Source organism: Neolamprologus brichardi, chromosome 18, assembly GCF_056152115.1.
Source record: "Neolamprologus brichardi isolate AB-2024 chromosome 18, ASM5615211v1, whole genome shotgun sequence".
NCBI lineage: Eukaryota > Metazoa > Chordata > Actinopteri > Cichliformes > Cichlidae > Neolamprologus > Neolamprologus brichardi.
The window spans coordinates 4,996,685-5,021,203 of record NC_142121.1 but is presented as its reverse complement, the minus strand read 5'-3'; the positions used below and the strand labels follow the sequence as shown (position 1 = coordinate 5,021,203).

The 24,519-nt window shown below is 38.7% G+C and overlaps 1 protein-coding gene across 6 annotated transcripts; it reads left to right on the top strand.

Annotated features, from left to right (window-relative positions):
* Positions 1-457: 457 nt before the first annotated feature.
* On the top strand, positions 458-22,179 carry LOC102791274 (uncharacterized). 6 transcript variants are annotated; one of them, XM_035913792.2, is made up of 4 exons: positions 458-595; positions 4,843-4,933; positions 7,250-7,518; positions 8,336-11,256. In XM_035913792.2, exons 2-4 carry the CDS (start codon positions 4,911-4,913, stop codon positions 9,490-9,492), a joined length of 1,449 nt encoding a protein of 482 aa, XP_035769685.2. In that variant the 5' UTR covers positions 458-595; positions 4,843-4,910; the 3' UTR covers positions 9,493-11,256. The 6 variants fall into 6 exon arrangements, with proteins under 6 accessions (XP_035769685.2, XP_006804648.2, XP_006804649.2 ...); XM_035913793.2 differs by having other exon boundaries at positions 560-595; positions 7,266-7,518; XM_006804585.3 differs by lacking the exon at positions 4,843-4,933 and having other exon boundaries at positions 470-595.
* The last annotated feature ends 2,340 nt before the right edge of the window (positions 22,180-24,519 follow it).

The following is a 24,519-nucleotide window of genomic DNA, read 5'->3' as shown; positions in this document are numbered from 1 at the left end:
AAGCTATCCAAACCTAAACCAAAGTCTGAATTTAAATTAGACTGAGCTGCTTTGGCATGACCATAAACAGGCTATTCACCAGACTTAGGCTGGTGCACTGTGATTTCAGTCATGGGTTGGCACTTATTATTGGTCATCATATTGAAAAAATGCACATGTGGAAAGGCAGAATGTGTTAGGCATGCTTCTATGATCGGCTCCACCTATGCTGAGAAAGAAACTGCATAGACTATTCCTTGGATCAATATTTAACTTGGATTATTGTAGAGTCATACATTCAGGTTTCTGCAAAGTACCAGTGAGGGGCTCGTAAGTAACTCGTTAAAATTGTACGAATGGCCTGAAGGGGGCAGCAATAACATTTTGATGCGTCTAATCTGCCGGAAATAAGTAAGTAAACAATAAGAACGGAAATGACGCATGCTTACTACTTACCTCTGTCTTCAAGTGAGTTTATCGAGGCGAGATTAACTGCTGTTATCGAAGACATTCTCTCAGGTTGCAAAACAATCGTCCGGTATGAGGAGGAGATCAATCATCACCGCAGACTGCTGGATATCAGCCGGAAACTCGAGATAAAGTTACACATAAATTGGTATGTAAAACTGTGACGATCACAATGAACTAACGCAGGAATACGACTCATGTCACTGATCGGAGCCCAGATTGTAGACAGAAAGAGTAAATCAGTGAGCAACTATGACCTGTTTGTATAGAAATAACACAAGTTCCCTTTTAAACGGTAAACTTCTTTTAGCGTTACACACGAGGAAGTGATTTTACTGGAAGGCTTCGTGTATTAAAGTCAAACAGAGACAAAGAAAGCTTCTGCTTTCTGCACAGTGCAGTAGGTCTCTCTCAACATCGTCATGTGGCTGTTGTGCAGGTCTTCCCAGCTACCATATACACTTTGGAGAAGCACAAAAAAATTAAATAAAAATAAAACCTAGTGCGCGTCTACATTGCTGTTTACGGCCAAACGCACCTCCACAAATCGTTTGTGTGGTGCCTTTAGGTATACACCGTAAAGTCAGAAATTCGGACCATACAAATGTCATTTTCTTAAATATACTTGTTTGTGATATGCACATGTTATTCTCCTTTTTTCAGTTTACTGTTGTGATTTTAATACTTCAGCCAAGAGTTATTTACATTACTTTTCCATCTCTTTAAATCTTTAAATATATAAACTAAGTTTTCAACAAACAAACAAAAAATCTTGTTCAATGCTGCGATTATTTTACATCTTGTTTTACTGCCGCGCTGAAGAGATAAAGCCCCCAGCTCTCGCTTGCTTTTGCTCCTCACTTTTGCATAGATAGATGTAGCCTGTCTTTCAAACTGTAATATGAACAGACCTATTCCCTTTAGAGACAACAATTAAATATAAAATTATGTTTCTATGTCATATTATTTCAAACCCCAACCAGCAGTAGACCTGAAAATTATGAAGAGCAAGTGTAAACTTGACTAGTGAAGCTTTGCGGTTAAGAGTGAAGGTAAATGGCAGACTAAATATATCTATTTAATGTCAGACACACTGAAGTGAGAGTGCTTGTGACTTATTAAGGTACCATGCAAAAGTCTTGAGCCACCCCTCATCTCTTCATATTATGACAAGAAAATTGGAAAACGGTTATTGAAACACATGCAAACATGCATGGAAATCCAGTATGTAAGGCAAAAACAGAGTTTGTACAATTCTATGAGCTTGAAAGGCAACACTTGGTATGACCACCTGTGTTCCTCAACACAGCCTGAACTCTGTTAAAATTAGCTTTCTTCTTGAATGACAGTCCAAAGCTCTCGACTGAGTTTGAGTTAGATGCCTGTTTTATGCTTGAATGAAAAATAATCCTCTGATAATTGTCAGGTACAAGGGCTGGACTAAAAAAAGTGAAAGACCAGCCAATTTCTAAAGACCAGCTTTGAAAGACCTTCTGAAAGGCTGGAGAACTATTACTCAAGACCTCTGTAAAACAATACCAGAAACTGGCTCCTTGGATGCAAAATATAAAGATTGGCTGAAGACTTTTGCACACCACTGGTATCTGTTTTAAGTTTGCCATCATTATGGTAAATGGTAAATGGACTGGTTCTTATATAGCGCTTTTCTACTCTTTCTGAGCACTCAAAGCGCTGTACACAACTTGTACATTAACCCATTCACACAAGCACATTTTTCTAAGTGCTTTCTAAGTAACATTCACACACACATTCATACTCCGATGGATGCATCGGAGAGCAATTTGGGGTTAGTATCTTGCCCAAGGATATTTGGCATGCAGACTGGGGAAGCCAGGGATCGAACCACCAACCTTCCGATCAGTAGATGACCTGCTCTACCACCTGAGCTACAGCCACCCCAGAACCACATTATATGTTGGTTTGGTGAGTTATGTGAGATAGGCTATTTATACATTCTAATTAGATCTGTGGTTCACATTTTGGTAAAAATACTTATTTTGAGGAAATTCATGGCCTAATTCAAACCCTACATTAAATATGGACAGTCTGAAGGATTACAGTAGTGACTGCACTGCACTGAGCTTTGGATGTGCTGCTGCTCCATGGTGCTGAAGCTCTTTGGCTTCACATCATTATGTGGTACCCTTGTGAGGTCTCTTAATTATTACGGTAGTATAGAAACAGAGCTGAAGAAGTCGCTCAAAAGCCAAACACTAAAATGCAATAAAAAGTCCAGAAAAAAGCAGATTGTCCCAAAGCCAGCTAAAATGATAACATCTCAGTCTAAGAATATAAGAACACTTTGTTGGTAATATGTTTATATAGGAAGTAACAAAGTACAAATACTTTGTTACTGTACTTAAATAGAATTTTCAGCCTTCTGTGCCTTACTTGAGTACTTTTTACTTTTACCTCTTACATTTTCAAAACAGGCTTGTTACTTTTGGTTTAAGGGATATGAGGGAAGCTATTATTTCATGTCACTGCACGCCTTCAAACATCAAACTGATTTAAGCGTAAACAGTAACACATGAGGGGAAATCCTGTTCGTGCATTAATCACCAGGGTATGTTGATAAAAAGGCATTAAAGAGGCACAATGGTGTCCGATAGTCAGGGTTTAAAGTGGGTTGCGTTTTCTTCTTCTTTTCTTTTTTTTGGCACAACACCAGCACAACTGCAGGTGTCCATAAGTTGCAAGTGTGATACTTCAGCCTCTAACTAGCCCTGCAGAAGAGTAGTGAGCATAAAGGGAGCAATGTTTTTTAGTGGCAGGTGATTTCAAATGCAGCATTTCTATTAGCTCAACAAACATCAGCTAACACACAAACTGTTTGTGTGGAGTTTGTCTCACAGTGTGTTGCAAGCTAAAGGTCCAGCTGCTGTATTGCACTGGGAGTGAAAAGAAAGAGCTAACTTCACTCAGAGATGGAGAAAGATAAGAGAGCTTAGATTTAAAGGGAAGGACTGCTCATTTAAAGCTTACATTTAAGTCCTTGTGCTTTTAAATCAGATATTGGGTTTGTACATGTGACACTGTTTTTTTAAAATATATATTGTAAAACATGCTGCAAAACAAACATGAGGTAGACTGTTATTTAAAGGCTGCATTAAAATAGATAAACAGGTTAGTTTGCTGTACTGTGATGGATTTAAAGTGAAGATCAGTGTGTTTGACTGGTGTACAGTGGCCGTCCAGTATAAAGACAGCATAAACTGTATACTGTCAGTGTAGAGCAGTTGTGTCATACTCCAGTCCTTGTGGGCCTGTGTCCTGAAACTTTTCCATGTGTCCCTCCTGCAACACACTTGAATAAACTTAGTAGGTCATTAGCAACACTTGACTGCATGCTGCGGTAGCAACCCCTAAACCTACTCAAGTAAACTGAAGTGACGTAAAGTGTTTGGAAAAATGTACTTCTAAAACTACGTGCATCGTGTTCATTCAGTCATGAGCTGCTGTTACATGAATAAAATGGCTGAACTGCCACTTCAGCATGCAGTCAATTGCTGTGTCCCAATTCAGGGTCTGCACGCTTGAAGTACGCGCACTACGTACAGTGCGTACTATAAGTACGAGAAGTGAGGAAGTGAGAGGCTTGTGAAATGGGACGGTCTAGCCTTCGTTGCGCTGTTCAGGCTGCCTAGCAACCATGATACTAACCCCGAGAAACGCGAGATTGTGTGACATAAATGAAGGAGAAAAAAATGTTTTGTTGGTCAATCATTTTTGTCATGACATCACTTTGATTAGTTGAGTATCTGAGGCTGAGACCACAGGACTGTAAAACATGATTGTTGGGCTTCATTTCTGTACTGAACAGTCATTACAAGAGTAGTAGTAATTATTAGTAAATAACAATTAGCTGTTGTTGTTCATGAGACTATATATATATATATAGAGAGAGAGAGAGAGAGAGAGAGAGAGGGAGAGAGAGAGAGGCTGAAAGTACAAACATCACTAGTGTCACACAACTTTGCCACATGTGGCCAACAGCAATGTTTTAATGTTCTTCGTTATTAAACATTCGCACATAATTAAGTGACGTCATATTCAGTACTTACTTTTGACAGTTCACTTTTCGGCCGCTCCCTTCTGCCGTATTTTGCAGCAAAATTATCCACACCCACCGCCGCGCTATGAATTGTGGGATATATGGGACCACGAAGTGTGCACCGGACCACGCTTGATATTTGGGGAAATCAACGGCGCATTTGGAGTATGCATTTGAAGTACACTTCGAATTGGGACAGCCGTCGTCGCGTGGCGGTGACGTAATCGCACTTAAAATGCGTACTTCAAGCGTACATACCCTGAATTGGGACACAGCAAATTTCTATAGAGTGTTGCTAATGACCTGCTTATGTTATTCAGGTGTGTTGCAGCAGGGACACATGGAAAAGTTTCAGGACACCGGCCCTTGAGGACTGGAGTTTGACACCATGAAACATCTGGTCGATTTCAGGTGGAATTGGACTTAAGTAGAGAATGTCTATAATTTTGTCAGCCTTCTGCATATCCTCTTTCTCTACATGCATGAATCTTCTGCGGTCTACCTTTTTCTTACGGCTTTGCAGCTTCATTCGAAGTACTGCTTCCATTTTCTCCATACACTCCCTTCACTCATTAGTACATATCCATATTTATCCTTAAACATGCTAACCTGCTGCACATCTTTTCCAGCTTGATCTCTGCCTAGCCACCCAGTGTTCCTGTTGACTGACTATCCCCCTTTTTCTTTGCTAACCTCTTCCTTTGAATACTTTCCTGTAGTTCCTCTGTCCATCAACAAGTCTCTTTGTTCTCTCTCCTCTCTCCAAAGGATACATCAATCACCTGGTTGTGAGTTTCCCTCACGACTACAACTGTACCTTCCCATTCATCTGGCAACGCGTCCCTACTAGGGCTGGGTATCGTCACTGATTTCTAGAATTGATTCGATTCCGATTCACAAGGTCCTGAATCAATTCAATTCGATTTGAATCAGGGAAATTTTGCCTCAGACAGTCAGAAATATTATAATTCTTGTATATGTACTGATAATTCATTTATCAGTACATATCCATATTTTTATATCTATAAAAAGAAAGCTGACATTTGTGAGACTTTATCAGAGGTGTAAGCATCACAGCAGATGCCTTTGTGTCAAAGTAACTGAGCATTAAACACAGAAAAACATGAAGGCGATTTTCCTGGCTTTTTATAGCAGATAACCTTAAAAATGCAGTAGAACAAAAACAGAAGAAACCCATGAATCAACATATAAACATTACCTGATGCTGATGAAGTGAAGCAGAGCAAAGTTACAGAGGTTTTATTAGAGACACAGCTAAGTGTTTTGTAATTTCGCATAATTCTAAAAAGTTTAAATTTCTTCAGTATTGAACAGCAGAAATGAGGCTTTCTTGTTGGAAGTCAGTTAGATTAACAAAAACAACAACAAAAAAACAGTGCCCGACAGTGCTGTACATAACGGTAGACTGGTGGGTAATAAGCAAGCGAATAATGCAGAAAACAGAGATATTTAGATGGGAAACGGTTGTTGAAGTACACTGAGAGAGAGAGAGAGAGAGAGCTCTGCAGGAAGTGCGATTTTTACCGTGGTGGAAGCAAAACAGGAAAAGGAGGGAATTAACGATGATGTTTATGTGAAGCGACATGTAAAGCGTAGTTTGGATCTTCTTTTGTGGCTGGTTCAATCAACTTTGTTTGGAGAGAGACAAAACCTGAAGCTTCAGAATTTAGCACAAAACAAGATTTAAGCACAAAGTGCAGCCCCACTGACACATCCGAATCTGTGAGCTCTCGGCTTTCAGCCCCAGAAACTGTTTCTGATGCGTTGGCAGGTCCGCGCTCTCATTTACTGTTTTAGCCGTTTGGTGGTTCTTGAAATTTTGTGAGGTTTAACCTGAGACTCTAGCATTTTGGGCAAACTAAATTTATATTTAAAAATCTATTCAGGATTTTAATGAATCTATATCACATTATTCAAGCTAGAATCGATTTTAATCGGAAAATCAATAATCAAAACCCACCCCTAGTCCCTACCACCCAGAGCCTGTCTCAACTCCTTCCAGAACTCTGTGGAACATTTTTCCTTCTTCAGCTTCTACCATTTAATCCTTGCTTCTTCCTTCACTTGTTTCCTCTTCTTGATATCTGAAGCCATACTGTAGACTGCCATCCGATGCTGCCTAGCTGCATTCTCGAATAACACCACCTTCGGGTGTCTTTGCTTTCAGACCGCACATTCTGCATAAGCTGTAACCCACCTGTGTGCTCCCTTCTCCATCTGTCACCCTAAATTCCTCCTCCTTGTTGATCCATGTGTTCACTACAGTTGTTTCCATCCTTTTCATGAAACCCACCATCATCTTTCCTGCACTACTTAACAGGAACACCATAACACCATACCAACCCAAGACCTCCTTGTCTCCTCTTTTCGCTTCACCTACATTAAAATCTGCAGCTAGTAATCATTAAATATAGATTTTTTTCCTCATGGAAAGGATTTTCTGTTATGTAGTTACTGATGTTTGTTATCTCACAAAAGTGACAATCAAAAAGTGTTTTAAAACATAAGGTTCGTAGAACCTCCCCTAATGTTTTCTACTCTGCTATTAAGGGTGCTAGAACTCAAGAGTGACTCGCACAGGTGCTCTTGAAACATTTGTGCACTTATTCACATATATGAGAGACATGCTCATAGTGTAGAGGCATACTGGAAGATATTTTTTAAAATGTTTGTTTTCTTGTCATCACATCAATAACCTCTTTCTAGTGTCCCTTTTATTAAGACCTCCCAAAGCAACATGAAGTGTGAGGAAGAGGAGGGTCTGGATGATCAGCAGATGTGTAACCAGGAGAGTACCTCCAGTATGGACCAGGAGGACTCAGAGCCCCCACAGATTAAAGAGGAACAGGATGAACTCTGGATCAGTCAGGAGGAAGAGCAGCTGGTAGTGAAGCAGGAGACTGAAGGCATCATCATCTGGACTGGGGGAGAGCTAGATATTATGTGGAAGCCTGAAATAAAATTACACAGAATAGGTATGTAAAACTTCAAAATACCATTTATGTATTTTCTTTTCCCCTAAACCTTTAACATTGAACATTAAACCTACATTCTCATAAGCCAAAGTGGAAACTGACTTCTTTCGTTCTGGTGAGGATTTCACCTCCCAGGTCCTTGGCCTCTGAACCATACTTGGCAATTTTTAATGCAACTTCCAATGCAGGATGGTTTGGTGAAAAAAAAGAAACTTAAAAACCAAAGGCAAAAAGTAAAACTCTCTCCCATGATGTTCTGCAGGAAGTACTCAGACTCAAGCATAATCAAAGATGGACAAGCTGCCCCAAGCTTTTGGGCTCTCAATTTCTAGAGGGTGGTCTATTATTCACCCACTTATTAATTTCAACTCATGACTTCACCCATGGCAGACATTAAGCTTCAAAAGATTGAAAACTGTCCAGTTTTCTGTTTATTATTTTTAGCGTGGTCACTTTGACCTGAAAATCTATTACATATCCCCCCTTGTCAAAGCATTCCCCTTTGAAGTGCCCTGTGTCCCATCTGAGGAACCTAGGTGCTATCTTTCTTCTACTACATGAAAGAAGAAGAAAACAGTCTACTAGTGCAGATACCTAAATACAACATATAGATGTGCTTGAAACAGCCCATATCTGAGATTAATACATTACTTCTAAATAGGTGAGACATTATATGAGAATTAAAATAAAGTGTCCTTCAGTGCTGTTCTATAATATTCTAGTATGAACGTGTGATAATTTTGAATACTAGATTTACAACCTGAAATACCCAGTTATGTTTTTTTTTCATATCATTTTTGTCCATGTGTCACATCAGATCTCCCGCAACAATATATGTGTATGGAGGAGGAGGCTATGAATAACCAGCAGGTTGATAACCAAGATAGAAACTCCAGTCTGAACCAGGTCGACCCAGATCCTCCACAAATTAAAGAGGAACCGGAGGAACTCTGCACCAGTCAGGAGGGAGAGCAGCTTGTTCTGAAGCAGGAGGCTGATATCTTTATAGTGACTCCTATTTATAAGGAAAGTGACCACAGTGAATCAGAACCAAACTGTGACCATCTCCTTTCTTACAGCTCTCCTGAACCAGAGAGCCAAGATCCGAAAGAAAGTGAGCATGTGCAGACAGGATCAACTAGATATGCAGAGCCGAAGAAGAGAAGACATCACAGTAACAAAACAGATAACTGTCCAGTGACGGAGAGTCAGTGCAAAACTGACACAAGTGAAAAGTCATTAAAATGTGACACCTGTGGAAAAACCTTTCAGTATAAATACAGGCTGACTAAGCATCTAAGAGTTCACACAGGTGAGAAACCTTACTCTTGCAGCACTTGTGGGAAAAGATTCAGTCAGCTCATACATGTGAAAAGCCATATGGCAATTCACACAGGTGAAAAGCCATATTCTTGCAGCTCTTGTGGGAGAAGATTCAGAAAGAAATCAACTTTAGATCTTCATGAAAGGATTCACACAGGTGAGAAACCTTATTCTTGTAGCACCTGTGGGAAAGGTTTCAGTCAGACGATACACTTGAAAACTCACATGAGAATCCACACAGGTGAGAAGCCCTATTCTTGTAAAACCTGTGGGAAACGTTTCAGTGACTCATCAGCATTCAGAGTTCATGTTAGAATTCACACTGGTGAGAAACCATATTCTTGCATCGCTTGTGGGAAAAGTTTCCGTCACATGATAAACTTGAAAACTCACATGAGAATTCACACAGGCGAGAAGCCCTATTTTTGTGGGACCTGTGGGAAAGGATTTACTCAGAGAAAACACTTGAAAACTCACATCAGAATCCACACAGGTGAAAAGCCATATTCATGTAGCACCTGTGGAAAAGAATTTAGAGATCAGTCAACATTAAGAAAACATATCAAAACCCACACAGGGGACAAGCCACGTTCTTTTGACACCTGTGAGAAAAGATGCAGTCAGACAAACATAAAAACTCACACAGCTTAAAAGTTTCATCCTTAAAGTCTATCAGAGCTGTCAGACAAAGCAGTGTGTTAATGGTAAAACTCACACTAGTGAGAAACCAAATAACTCCAAAACCAGAAGGAAGAGATGAACTCACATTCAGGTCAATGAGCTACATTTTATCTCCTGGACAGTAAAAACACTTTTTGTATTGTTTGTTTGCCTTATTCTTATGATGTAGGGGAAACCCTGATTTTTACATTTGTCTGAGCAGATATATATGTACACCTATCAGGCATAGTATTATGACCAGTAAACAACATTATCTCTACATCATGGCTCTTGTTAGGGGGTAGGATATATTAGGAAGCAAGTAAACATTCTTCCCTCAGAGTTGATGAGTTAAACAGGAAAAATGGTTGAGTGAGTTTATTTAACTTTGGGTCAGACAACTGGGTCAGAACATCTTCAAAAATGCAGCTCTTATGGGATGTTCCCAGTCTGCAGTGGTCAGCATGTATCCAATGTGGGCCAAAGAATGAAAAGTGGTGAACCAGTGATGGTCTCATAGACAGCCAAGGCTCACTGATCCAAGTGGGATCAAAGGCTGGCCCATGTGGTCCGGTCCAACAAACAACCCCCAAAACAGAGTTAATGCTGGTTCTAATAGAAAGGTGTTAGAATATACAGTGCATTGCAGTTTGGGCGCTCTTACCCTCACCCCAACTGGTCGTAGTCAATTGTTCCTCCTCCCTGAACCTGGTTCTGCAGCAGATGTCTTCCTGTTAAAAGGGAGTTTTTTTTCTTCCCACTGTCACAGAGTGCTTACTTATAGGGAGTTGACTGATTGTTGGGGTTTTTGTGTTATACAAATAACGTTGAATTACTGCATACCAGTCGGGGTGTCCATGCTGATCCCTGGCCATGTGGACAATGGGTATGTGAAGATCGTATCAACTACCTAAGTATTGTTGTAGACCATGAACACCCATTCATGGAAATGGTATTCTCTGATGTGTGTAGTTTCTCAATCATCCAGGCATGTTAGTTTAAGGACTTTGGAAAGAAAGTAACTGGACCTCTTAACTTTTGTGAAGAAACCTTAAGAAGCTTGTGGCCTCTCTGTGTGGGGTAATGTGCCCCACCAAAAGCAAAAATGCTTGCAGGGAGCACAACAAGAATTTTGAGGTGTTGACTTGCACTCTGAATTCCCCAGATATAAGTCCAGTCGAGCATCTGTGGGATGTGTCGGACAAACAAGTCCATACCACAGTACACCTTCAGGGGTCTGGAGTCCATCCCTTGAACAGTCAGGGCTGTTTTGGCAGCAAAAGGGTGGCCAACACAATATTAGGCAGATGGTCATAGTTTTATGCTTGGTCAGTTTGTGTACATATGTATATTATAAATTTATATATTGTGTTAGTGCTGGTGAGGTGATAAATATTAATTGTAGATCCAGGTTCTTCAGTTTTTTCACTTGACAGCGTTGTTACAGAAAAAATATTTTTCTGTGGGTACTTTGCTTTTTATAGCCAAGATTTTATTATTTTATTGTCCAATAAAGAGTCTTTAATCTCTTTAAAGAAAATTAAAAGCTTGACAGTGACACGCATAAGACCAAAAACAATGTGCCTTTATGGATTTGAGGTCACCTTATGTTGTAATACTTTTCATAAAAAATAAGCTTCCATATGGACCTCTTCTGTTGATTTATTTATCCTGATTTATTTAGTTCTGTTCCTTATTGTTGTGGGTTCTTTATTCTTAAAATTTAAATAAAGATTTCTTTAAAACATGTGACAATTTTTTTTCTGAAGTGTCATTTCTAAAATATGAAGCTTCGGTTGTGTCTGTCATTATTTTATATGTATTTTAAAACAGGTTTTGATTATTTGAGGAAACATGCTTCTGGGTGTATTACCGTTCCTGCTCTGGCTGCAGAGTGTTGCTGCTTCATTGAAGATATTTGTGTAGAGTAGCTGCAGATTGACCGTTCATACTGCATAAAAATACACTGCTCAGATATTAAAGGAACACTTTTTAATCAAAGTATAGCATCAAATCAGTTAAACCTCTGGGATATTTATCTGGTTAGTTAAGTAGCAGAAGAGGTTGCTAATTAGTTTCAGCTGCTTTGGTGTTAATGAAATTAACAACATCTAGAAGGGCAACAATGACACAACCCCTGAAACAGGAATAGTTTTACAAAAGGAGCCACTGACATTTTTCCCCTCCTCATCTTTTCTCGAGTTTTGCATTTGCCAGTGTCACTACTGGTAGCATGAGCGGATACTTGGACCATAAAGAGTTTCCACAGGTAGCCTGAGTCCTCCTGGATGGCACATCAATACGTGCCATTACCAGAAGCTTTGCTGTGTTTGCCAAACACATTCTCAAGAGCATGGAGGAGGTTCTGGGAGACAGGCACTGTAGGAGAGCTGAGTATGGCATAGAAGGTCCTTATTCCATCAGCAGTACTGATATCTGCTCCTTTGTGCAAGGAGGAACAGGATGATACAAAATAACCTAAATCAGGCCACTGGTGTGAATGTCAGTGAGCAAATTATCACAGACTTAATTATATATTTATGCGGTCAGTTTTAGCAACAACAATAAAAAAGATGGATGTAGCCACCATGAGGATTTGGCAGGTAGGGAAAATTATAGTTCTAGTGCAAAGGTGCATGGGGAAATTACTTACAAATAAGTCACCTAATATTTTTTTATTGTGAGTTTTTATTATTTAAAGCTAGAGGGAAAAAAATGAAACTAGTTTGTGAAACTATGCTAAGAACACACACAGAGAGAAAAAGCAGTGTTACATGTTGTGGCTCCTGTGAGCAAACTGACTCACTGTGTCACACACAGATATTTAAATCTCTCTTTACTGATGATGTATAAGCTGCTGAAGGCTCAGTGAAGTTTTTTGCATCTTTTTCTGCTAAGTTAACTGAAATCTGATGATGCACAACACACGAGGGCGCCGTCATCATGCTAACAGGGATGTAGAGGAGGTTAAAGCACCTCCGCTGAGCTTGTCCACATATTTTTAGGATGATAAAACTCTTTGTCACAGCACACTGTGTCCCATCAAAGTAATTTAGTTTGAAGCTGCATCACATTCCTTCAGCTTCAGCACAGAGTGTTAAAAACAGAACAAACAGCAAGTTCAAAGCATCAGCACGGTCTTTGTGTTTTTTCAGTAATGGGTGTCAATTTTCTGCCATCGCTGCTAGGCAACAAGACCAGCGCGACGTAAGAGATATAAAAACGCTGAGTGCGGCCTTCACGGCCTGAAAGGATGCAGCTGCGGAGGTGGGACAAAAGCTTTGTGCAGTTCAAGGACTCTGGTGGATGATGTTTTATGTGCGGTAGACGGTTAGCTTGAAGAGCCTGTTTTGGTGGTATGAGAGAAATATTTCAGTTGTCCGAGCAGCGCTGCCTTTAATTCAGTGTCCGAGAGATTAACTGCTGAAGAAATCTGCTCAGAGGCTAAAAACACGATCGTACAGTATGAAGAGGAGATCAGACTGCCAGCTATCAGCCGAAGACTCGGGATAAAGCCACAGATAACAGGTATGTGACGCTTACACAGGAGTGTAAGGACCCTGATCGGAGCTCAGTCTGCAGGCTAACAGACAATAATGAAGCAGCAGCTATGAGCTATTTTTTTTAATAGATATACTATATAAAATAGAAGTCGCCACCACCCTCTCTCTCTTTAACAGTAAACTTTTGGCATTAAGCATCCAAGGAGACGCAGGGGAAATTTACGTTAGCAGAGCATGGCGTTAGAGATTAAGATAGAGGAGGCAGTAAGGGAAAGCAGTTTGCAGGGTGCCCCCAGTTAGATGTCCGCTTCGGCTGTCTGTCTGCCGGTCGGTGGCTACACAAGAGCCCGCTGCCGCCTGTGGCTCTCTTCGCCCAGCAGGCCGGTGTTGTGCCAAAAAGTGATTGCCTGCCAAAAACTGATTTCCAATGTTTCTGTGTATTTTTTACATGTAATATCTTTACATATGTTGGTAAATAGACTTCGTTGCACAGGGTTTACAAAGGGGTTATATATAGAATTAAAAAAATTATCTGTTTTTCAAGTATCTTTATAACTCTGTGTTATTGTACTCACATTATAACCAATCCGGTCCTTTATCCCCACTTAAAATATTTTTACAGAACTATTGTAATATTTGCTACCATTTCTGCTGTCCTTTTGGCCAACTTACTCTTACAAAATACATTTTTAATGTTAATGCGATTTTTGTAACTGCATAAATAAAGGTTATATAAAAGTCACTGCCAAAAACTGATTGCGGCTTCTACCTTGTTACACGAATGTTGCTTGTGGCTCAAGATGACTTTATGTCATCCATAATGGATGCATTTGACATATGTTTCACATATTATAGCCCAACAAGTTACTTATAGCAGTTTAAATACGAGCAATCAGTTTTTGGCAAATACCGGAAATCAGTTTTTGGCAGACAATCACTTTTTGGCACAACACCGGCAGGAATTTTGCTTTCAGAGAGGGGCTTCAAGTCTGAACCAGATGACCAGATGATGATCCCACCACCCTCGCTTATTTTTGTTTTAAATATAAAATGTTAAATAATTAAAATGGTATACTGACCACAATTATGGTAACTGTGACTTCAGCATGAACTTAGACTAAAAATATCCAAACGAAATCTCAGTCTATTAGATGGCAGCACCCGATTCCCCTTTGTTTTTATTTCCTTTTTTTTTTCCAACCCTTGGCTAAATGAGGGTCCACTGCTCCAAGCTTTAATGTGGAAAACTCAGATAATAGAAAATCGGTCAGAAATCCCACTTGGCAAAAATAAAATACAGAATATTGTTTAACAGCATCTAAACTTATACACTTATACTGCAGCCAGTTTTTAGGGAAAAAAAAATTCTTTTGGATTTAAGAAAAGGCATTTCTTCTTTGGCATTTGCATAGTGCTTCCAGAGTGCACTGGAGTGATGTGGCACCATTTGTATGTGAATAAAAATATTCACAAAACAGGAGCTCATCTTAGGTGTCATAGGGAGAGAGGCAGGGTGCAGCCTTCACGAATTGACAATCTGTTGCAGGGGTACACACAGAGAAAGAAACAAACTCTCTTTTTGGAAAATGCTAATGCGGTGGCTACAGGGCTGGCCTTACATTCCTTGTTGACAGTTCATTGGTGGTTGAAGCTGAGCTACATTAGGAGGCAGCACACCTGAACAGGTTAGGCTTAGGGCATATGAAACAACCCTGCCAAACCTTCTGTGTACTTACTCCTGCCTTGTACTACATGCCGTTGGATTGATGAACAGAGGATTTGGTTTCTGTCTTTGTTGCATGCATGCATTTACCATGTTTTGTTTTTTCACTTTATTATCATATCACTGAATCTCACATCAAGTATAAATGAGGTTACCCTCTTTTGCCACATTGTGGATGCTGTAGGGATTGTGTGTGGACTGAGACTCAAGTGGATACTTGGATTTATCCAGAGGAGAGCTGCATTATTATTAATGTGCCACTGTGTGAACCTGACATGTTAGTGAAACAGATCCCCATGTATTTGTATGTTAATGAAGTTGCTTTGCCACCTTCATAAATGCATGCATTACTCTTTTTTTTGTAAGCTGTAGGTATTTAAGTCAGTATTATATATTTTTATATCTGTGTTAACGCACTAATACAGTCCCAAATCTGACAGAAACCCTGAAACACTGCAAACCCATTGCAAGGGCATAGATTTGGTTTTGGCATTGGTGGGGATGATTCAACCACTGAACCCTGCCCTGTTTCTTTTTTTTTCCCTTTTTGTCTTTGCTTCTTGATAAAAAAGGAGAAATATACTTGCCTTCATATGCTATTCTACATACTTTTAAACCATTTAAAATTACAATTCCTAGTTTTATATGTGAATTATATAATGTTAAATTACTATTAAACAAATGACTGACTAAGTATTTTAGACTTTAGTTTATTTCAGCCATATTCCATATAAATGAAGTATCATACAACCGACCGAGACTGTCCGAGCCGGGGCTCAAACCGGCAACCTTCCAGTTACAAGACGAACTGCCAACTCTTTGAGCCACGATCGCCTATACTCATCTAAGGTTACCACAAAGTAAAAGATCTCTCAGCAGAATTATGCAACATACTCATCAGTCACTCATCAGTAATGTTTGTAGGCTGAGTGCATTTTTAAAACAATTTGTGCAAACTGCACTACAAGGTGGAATATTTGCAAAATCATGACTACCTCATGATATTTTGTCTCAAAAATTAACCCTATGAATATGTCAGTACCATTAGGATGAAATTATTGTGTCACCAACATTTTAATGTTAGACATATAATTTTAACAGCCTCTGTAAACTAATATCCTGGCTTGCTCGAGGCCATTTTCTCTGACAGTTTCAATTTTCATTCAGTTTCCAAAGCACGTTATTCATGGTTACATACAATTTTAGACTGATGTGGGCCAAAGCCTAGCCTGTAACGCTATTATGACGGACATATTTTATGAGTGAGCTTGACTTTAAGTGACTTACAGGTTTCTTTGAAAAATACTTTCTTATATCCAGGTTCTTCCTTGTTGCTGCCGTCCTCCTCTCCTCCTTGCAGGTCCTGGCAGCGCAGGCTTGCCGCTGTTAAAACTAAACAGAGCTCCCTGAAAGGCACAGCCAATCACATTGGCCATATTTGTCACATGAGGTAGGACTCCAGTAGAGAACGTAATTTAACTCTTTCTGCACCGCTGAGTGAATGAGAGGTTGACAGATCGTTTTTTTCTTTCTATCGGGTTTATTTTTTTTTACTCAAAGAGATCAAATTATTGGTGGGGACAATTCAATAATCGCTGGATATCGGTGGGGACATGTCCCTTCTGTCCATGCCAAATCTACGCCCTTGACCCACTGTCAGAGTACCTGGGCCATTGACCCAGTGTTTCGTTCTGTTAGGTCAGGTGTGTGGAGAATGGAGACAAAGGACCAAAATGCTGGACTCATAGATTTATTATTAGGTTGAATGAACTGAACATAAATGACTGAATGAACTAGGAACACACACGAGCAGTTGACAACAACAAGAGTTCAGCACTGTTTAATCAAAACTTCAGGATTGACATTACAAGAAATATTTGGGGTTGGCTCTAAACATGCAGGGTGAGGACTGAGTGATGAGTTGCAGGATAGAGCCAAAGTTACTAATAATCTAACTAATCTTAGCTTTTTGAGCCATCTGCCCATGGAAATTACCCACTTGGTGTGATAACATACAAAAGATCACTGCATCACAGGAAACAACAATAAGAATAGCTAATCGGGTAGTGATTCAAGAACTCAACATGTACTGGATTATATTTGTTTAGAGGTGTATTTTCCTGTCATCACATTAGTAACCTTTTTCATGTGCGCTTTTGTTCCTCAGACCTCTAATAGCAGCATGAAGTGTAAGGAGGAGGAAGGTCTGGATGACCAGCAGGTCTGGATCCAGCAGGAAAACTCCAGTCTGGACCAGGAGGACCCAGAGGCCCCACGGATAAAAGAGGAACAGGAAGAAATCTCCACCAATCAGGGAGAGAGAGAGCAGCTTAAACTGAAGGAGGAGGCCGAAAGTGAGGATGAACAACTCAAACTCAGTGATGATATGTGGAAACCTGAAATAAACTTACACAGCACAGGTATGCAAAGCTGTATCGGTCTTAATAAAAAATGAATTTGAATAATTTAGGATCCTACTCACTGCTCAAATTTACATTTATTTTTAGAGAAACAGGAAGAACCTAAAAATCAGCTGCAATCAGTAGCAATAGTGCATGTGTTTCTTAAACATTTAACATCAACAACATTTCTAATGGTGCAGTGGAAATGATGAAACTGAAGAGTTTACTTCCTTGGAGTTGCAGAAAAACGGAGTCACTCTGATTATACAGCCTTTAGAAATGATTTGTTTCCCTGATAAAAAAATTTGCTGAGTACAGATAGGACCATAATGTCAAAGGTCACAAATGTTTTGTGAAGCTTTAAAGACTAGTTTCTAATTTTCCAAGTGTCACTGAGGGAATGTTCCCTGTTCTTCTTGTTTTTACTCAGCTTCAGTGATAGTGGAGGAAGCAAATATCTAGAAACTGTCTCAAATGTTTTTACCAGTCCCCAAATTACAGAGAACAGCTGTATTTTCTTCCCCTGTTCTCCTCTCCATCTCTCACGTGCTGCTGTCTCGTTTTTTTCCTCCTCTTCCTCACACATAGCTGAATTTGTCCTGGTGTTTCATCAGGGGTGGAGAGCCTCTGTCCCTTCACCTCTCACCTTGTCAGTCTTTTCTGACTCTGGACACCTGCAGAATGAAGTCAACCATGACAGTTAACAACAAAAACAGCAGAGGTTTATCAAATATCTGTTAACTTGCAGGATGAAAACACAGTTTTTAATAGAATCACTCTTTATGTATTTTAAAAACAAAAAAGGGGAAACAGGACATGTGACCCTTCAGAAATGTTGGGCTTTATTACAAAGGTGACAGACTCAGGTTGTATGATATAAGCATGACAAAACATGGAGGAGGACTTATTATTAGTGGTTTATACAGGATGAGAGTTCTTTTAACTATAAACCAAGCACAGCATGGTTGGGTCTGTTTCCTCACCACAGCTCATGGGACAGATGTTTGGTCCCTGTGAATACACTTAGCTTAAAGATTGAGATGTCTGCTTGGTTTATTCTAAAACGTTTAAGTACCATTGGCTTTACATCTACAAACAGACCCAGCTTCGGTAGATTACTAAACTAACTAACCAAAGCTTGTATGACTCAAGCCAGGTTATGTGGCGATACCAGTAACAATTTTTGATTTGAAGTATTTATTAATGAATTAATTATTCATTTTTGAAATATTGATTATTGTTTTTATTTTACATTTTTATTTTAAATAAACTTATTAAATAATAAATTACTTATGTAATGTTTGAATAAATAAAATAATTTAAAAAAGGAATTTGTAAATTAATTTACAATTTATGCACAGAATTCTTTATTTTGATGAGTGTGGCTCTTGTGGTCCTCCATAATTACTGAAGGGACCAGGTGACACGTGCACTTTTGAAAAAAAAAAAACCTCCCCCCACAAAAACTCAGCAGTCATCTGTTATCAGAAAAATAAGAGAACTAAGTAAATTATATTTATATGTGTAGACTTAGAAGAGTCAAATGTTTGACTGAGAGCCTCATTGCTTTTATCTCATTACTTTTTCTTGTTCTTTTGATTATCACGCTTGATTTTTATGAGTTTAAAATTTCCACTTGCTGTTGAGACTAAGTCTGTGCCCGTGCAGAGACACAAACCCAACACCAGAAGTTTCATTTTGTTCTGTCATCCATTTAAGTTCTAGAATTACATGTTTTCACTGTAAGCATAGAAATTCGATTTCAACAGCATCCAGGTCTGGAAAAATATATTGGCTTCATCCTGAGTCTGTGTTGTTAGTTTAGTTAGTTTTATATGCATTTTAGTTATTGTTATATTTTAATCCTAGTTTAATATTAGTGAAGTTGTGTTTAGTTTCCTCATTTCTACGTTCAATCAATATTTGTTACTTTCCGTTGGTTCCTATTTTTCTTTGCGAGTTAAAATCTCTGTGTGATTTGGAGTTTGGCTTTCTCACCCTTGATTGTCTCTTGTCACTTTCCTATGTCATCACTTAACCATGACTGAGACTGTGCTAAGTGTACCTCAGCTAGCTATCTCTCAGACTCAGTTTTTGGTGGTGAAGGATAGCACATTATGTGTCAATTATGGGAGAGACATGAGCATGTATCATTGCCAGTGGAACTGGGTCACTAGTGTCTAATGGTGATGTGTTTGTTGACAGATGTAGTAGGATGAATTGTGAAGTTTACAGGTTATACATTGGTAAGATTCAGAAAAATGCAGCAAAACTGATCAGATGGCACTTTGCAGCCAAAATAGATAATGACCCACAGCAAAGGCAACCCAAAAGTTCATCAGGAGAAATAAATTTGATATTCTTCAAGCCAGTCATTCGATTTGAACCCAACAGAGCACAACAGTGCTATTCAGTTATTAAATGCATTGATTGTTGCATTTTAAATTCCAACATGGTGGTGTACAGAAGTAAAATTACAAAGAATTGGTCATTATCCAATAAATATAGCATTGCAAGCATCCAAATATTTAGCGGAACTTTGCTTAAAAAAAGTGTGTTAGAACTCAACATTCATTTAGATCATTGCCCGAACATCATCACATTTTTACAATTTTCTGACATTTGTTTTGTTTATTTACCCCTTCAGATTTTCCATATCAACATGTCTGTAAGGATGAAGAGGATTTCACAGACCAGCAGGTGGATAACAAGGAGAAGAGCCACATTATGAACCAGGAGGATCCAGGGACTCTGCAGATTAAAGAAGAACACGAGGAACTCTACACCAGCAAGGAGGGAGAGCAGCTCGTACTGAAGCAGGAGACTGAAACCTTTCTTGTAACTCTTGGTTATGATGAAGCTGACCACAGTGATTCAGAGCCACACAGTGATCAGCTCCTTTCTCACAGCTCTCCTGAACCAGAGAGTCAAGATCAGGAAAAAAGTAAGCACATCAACTCAGAATCAACTCGCTATGCGGAGCTGAATAAGAAGACATATGACACGAATAACAGAAACAGAGTGGAAAATTCTCCATTGTCAGAGACTCAGTGTAAATCTGAGATAAGTAAAAAGTCTGCAAAATGTGAGATTTGTGGAAAAACCTTTCATGATAAATCCAACCTAATGAGACATCTGAGATCACACACAGGTGAGAAACCTTATTCTTGTACCACCTGCGGGAAAGGATTCAGTAGGAAATCAGGATTGGAGACTCACATAAGAATCCACACAGATGAGAAGCCATATTGTTGTAACACTTGTGGAAAAAGATGTAGTCAGATGATACATTTGAAAAATCACATTAGAATCCACACAGGTGAGAAACCATATTCTTGTAATACCTGCGGGAAAAGTTTCAGTCAGCTAATTAACCTTAAAACTCACATGAGAATTCACACAGGTGAGAAGCCATATTCTTGTAGCATCTGTGGAAAAGAGTTTTGTGCTTTGTCAGCATTCAACAGACATATGCGAATTCACACAGATGATAAGCCACATTGTTGTAGCACCTGTGGGAAAAGATTTAGAGACCAATCGACATTCAAAAAACACATGACAATTCATACAGGTGAGAAGCCTTATTCTTGCATCACCTGTGGAAAAAGATTTGGTCATAAACCAACAATGGAAAGACATCAGAGAAGTCACACAGGTGAGAAACGACATTCTTGTAGTACCTGTGGAAAAGGATTCAGTCAGATGATAAACTTGAAAATTCATATGAGAATTCACACAGGTGAGAAGCCACATTGTTGTAGCACCTGTGGGAAAAGATTCATTCAGATGATACACTTGAAAAGACACATGAGATTTCACACAAGTTGAAAATTTCACATAAAATGTGGAATAGCTGTTAGTTGTAAAAGTGGGTTTATAGCAGGACCAATACAGGCAAGCAGGCAAATTACTCAAAAGGTTGATTCTGTTCATCTGGACGTAGCGTTTTCAGTGGAAGAAACCATCTGTCACTCATCACTACTCATCAGAGAGTAAAATGAGAATTTTTAAAAATGAGGATGAGAGGAGATATTTATCTCATATTTGGAAAGTTCTTCTGCAGTGGGAATTATTATTATTATTATTAATAATAATAATAATAATAATAATAATAATAATAACAATGTGTCTGAATAGCATATATAATAAGATATAATATAAAATGATAGGTGTATTGTTTTATGTTTTAGAGGTGATTTATTTTTTTTATTTTTTACAAAATATCTGCAAGTGATATAAGTGAAAAAGGAGGACATGAAAAAAATGTGTTTTTTTGTTCTTCTTGAAGCCAGGATTTGGTACCCTGGTCATTCAATAGGGAGGTTTTGCCTCAACCTGTCTTCTTGATTAATTGTTTAGTTATATTGCTTCTTGGTGTGAGTTATATATTTAAAAAGTTTCAGCAAAATTTGTGCTATTTTTTCTCACGTGTAATCTCTAAAACATGAAGCAAAAATGTTGTCATTGTTTTGGATATTCAGTCAGCTTTTTAAATTTAATGTAGATTTTCTACATTAGCACACAGTCTAATCTGCTGCCTTGTATTTAAATAATTTGGTGTAATCCTTTACAGAGTTACTGTAATTAGATTACAATTTCCCTATAAATGACAGAGCATGGATGCTGGAGGTGGTAGTCCACCTTTTTAAAAAGAGGGACCAGAGGTTGTGTTCAGGGTGATCACACTTAGCCTCCCTGGAAAGGTATATGCCTGGACACTGGAGAGAAGAGTCTGCCTGTTAGTTGAAACCAGGATTCTGAAGGAACGATGCGGATTTCTTCCTGATCGTAGAAAAGTGGATTGGCTCTTGATTTTCTTGAAGATATTAAAAGATGTGTGGAAGTTTACCAACCAGTCTTGTGGAGTTGAAGGAGACATTTTCACATTTTCCCTTGGAACCCTGTTTTGGATGGGAAAGACTGAGAATATATTTAAAAAATATATCGCCATCCTGTCCACTACCCCACGTTTTTCCCAACTATTGTTAGAACATTCCTTGAAAAAGTTGTAGTGTGTTAGTGCTTAAGTCTGTGAATCTCTTGTGTGAAATTAAATATCCTTATGCATTATCTTGCTTCTGGGTCTGTCCTTAGTCCTCTTTGGAAACTGATTATCACATCGTTAGCCTTACTGGTATTGAGTTGTAAAATTTAGACAAAGTTTCCTTTTTAAAGAATCAATGTTTTGTTGGAGACAAACAGAGGCAGAACTAAACTTAACAAAAAGCGAGCCTTTTATTGTGACTGATTACAAGCATAAACCAAACAAGAAAACCAACTAGACAAGAAACTAATCATAAAACCTAAAGTGGGAAAATGGGAGGGCGAGGGAGCCAGAAACATGGAGAAAGACACAAATACGAAAACAAACATGAGACAGAGAGGGAATAAACATAGACATGACTTGGGAAACATACATAGAGGACATGACAGAATCTCACAAGAGACACAAGGATGAGACAAAGACAAGACAACATAAGTAGAAATACAAAAAACTCAGACAGAAAAGATTTGGACTCAAGACTAAACTGTATAAACTTGAACTTAAAACATCTTCATAAAGCAACAGAAAGAATACTGAATAGAAAATAAGACTCAAATACTGAGTCAAAGACCTAGTACCCTGATAGTTCGTAATTTTTATGGGCAGATAAATCAAATTTCAAGAGCAGAGGTGCTACCCTAAGCACACAATTTAGCCAAGAACCTGTTAAAGATTATTACAGAAGTTGTGATCAGCTTGACCATAGAAAGAAAAAACATATTCTGACATGTTTCATGTTTCTCTTCCTTTGTGAACATAAAGATGAAGTTAGAAAATTCTTTCATTGCTTCAATTCAAAAATGAAGAAAGTTTTTGTGGCAGTAAATGTGTTTGCTTTATGAAAAACAGTTTTATTTAATTGTGAATCATTGGTTAAATGTAGAAGTTTGGGACTCGAATCGGTGTTTAAGTGAAACATGATATTTTTTAATGTTCTTTGTCACATGCCTCAAATGTAAAACACTTTGCGTTATCTCAGATTTTAAATGTGCTATATTGTAGCAGTTTTGGTGAAGAAGTGAAGAAGACTGGACTCCAAGCTGCTCCTGCTTATCACTGCTATGCTGAAGCATAGACTTGACCCAATAAATGAGCTCCATTTTATTTTGATCTTTACTTGGTCTTAGACTGTTAGACCACTGACACCACTAAGGCTGCAGCTGTAAGGATGAAAACTAAAACTATCTTTCTTCTTTTGCAAAACTCAGCTCTTCTGCTGCTAGTATACAGTATGTATACCAATGTTTGTGATTGGTTAGATGGTGCCAATGCCACCACTCTCATGTGAACATGCAGTGGAAACCCTGGTTTAACTTAGTGATTTGATAACCAGCTTCATGTGAGCACATATCCTCATGAAAAAAGGGGACGTGAATCCAGATAACAGACAGATACCCTGGGTACATTGAACTTGGAAGTATTTTAGGATTTTTGTAAACTGGAAACTCTTTTCTCTTATCTTTCCCATGATCCCTTAATGCAGGATCGTTGTTACAGGCTGTGACTGCTGTGAACAAACTGACAGAAAAATATTTAAATGTTTGTTTACTGATGGTCGCCCAGAGTGTGAGCACAGGTTCTGCTTACTGAAAACCCATGATGACTGTTTGCTTTTTGTTGTTGTTGTTGTTGTTATGTTGATGTCTCCAGAGTGACTCTCCTCGTGTGATAGTTTGTGTAACTACTGTTGTTTTTAAAGCATATTTTTCATGTCTGCTGACCTACAGTTTATGACTTGTGTCTCTTATCCTATTTGTCACTGTGCTGGAACAACGACACTGCAGAGGATTAAAAAACGATTGTTTTATGAGTTTGAACTCTGCTGCTCCTCGTCCTGGAATGTGGTAAAGCCTGAAAACACTCCCTCTGCTTTCTGCTCTCTCACAGCTGATCCCTTCCCTTCACACACCTGACAAAAATGAGATCAAATGATGAGAAGGAAACAAAATCAAATGAGAGAGTGAACAAGAAACAAACAGCATAGGTCAGAGTATAGAAACTGTTAAAACCATAAAGAAGTGAAAATAATGCATATATTAAACTCAGTGACTCTGACAGATAATTACCTGAAAATTGGTACATTCGCTGACTGACATTGGATGACTTTGAAAAACATGGAACCATCACCAACTGCCAATAAAACATCTCACATAAACTTAATGTAGAAAAATAAGGCAAAGGCAAGGAAACAAACTTTAACTCCAAAGTGCTGATCCTTATCTCAGAATATTTAAAAAACCTGGTTGCCTTCATTCTTCTTTCTCGTCACAGAAAGAAGAATGAAAATTTTAAAGCAATTAAACCATTTGGAGTGCAGAATGACTCAAAATCCCTGAAATGCATTTC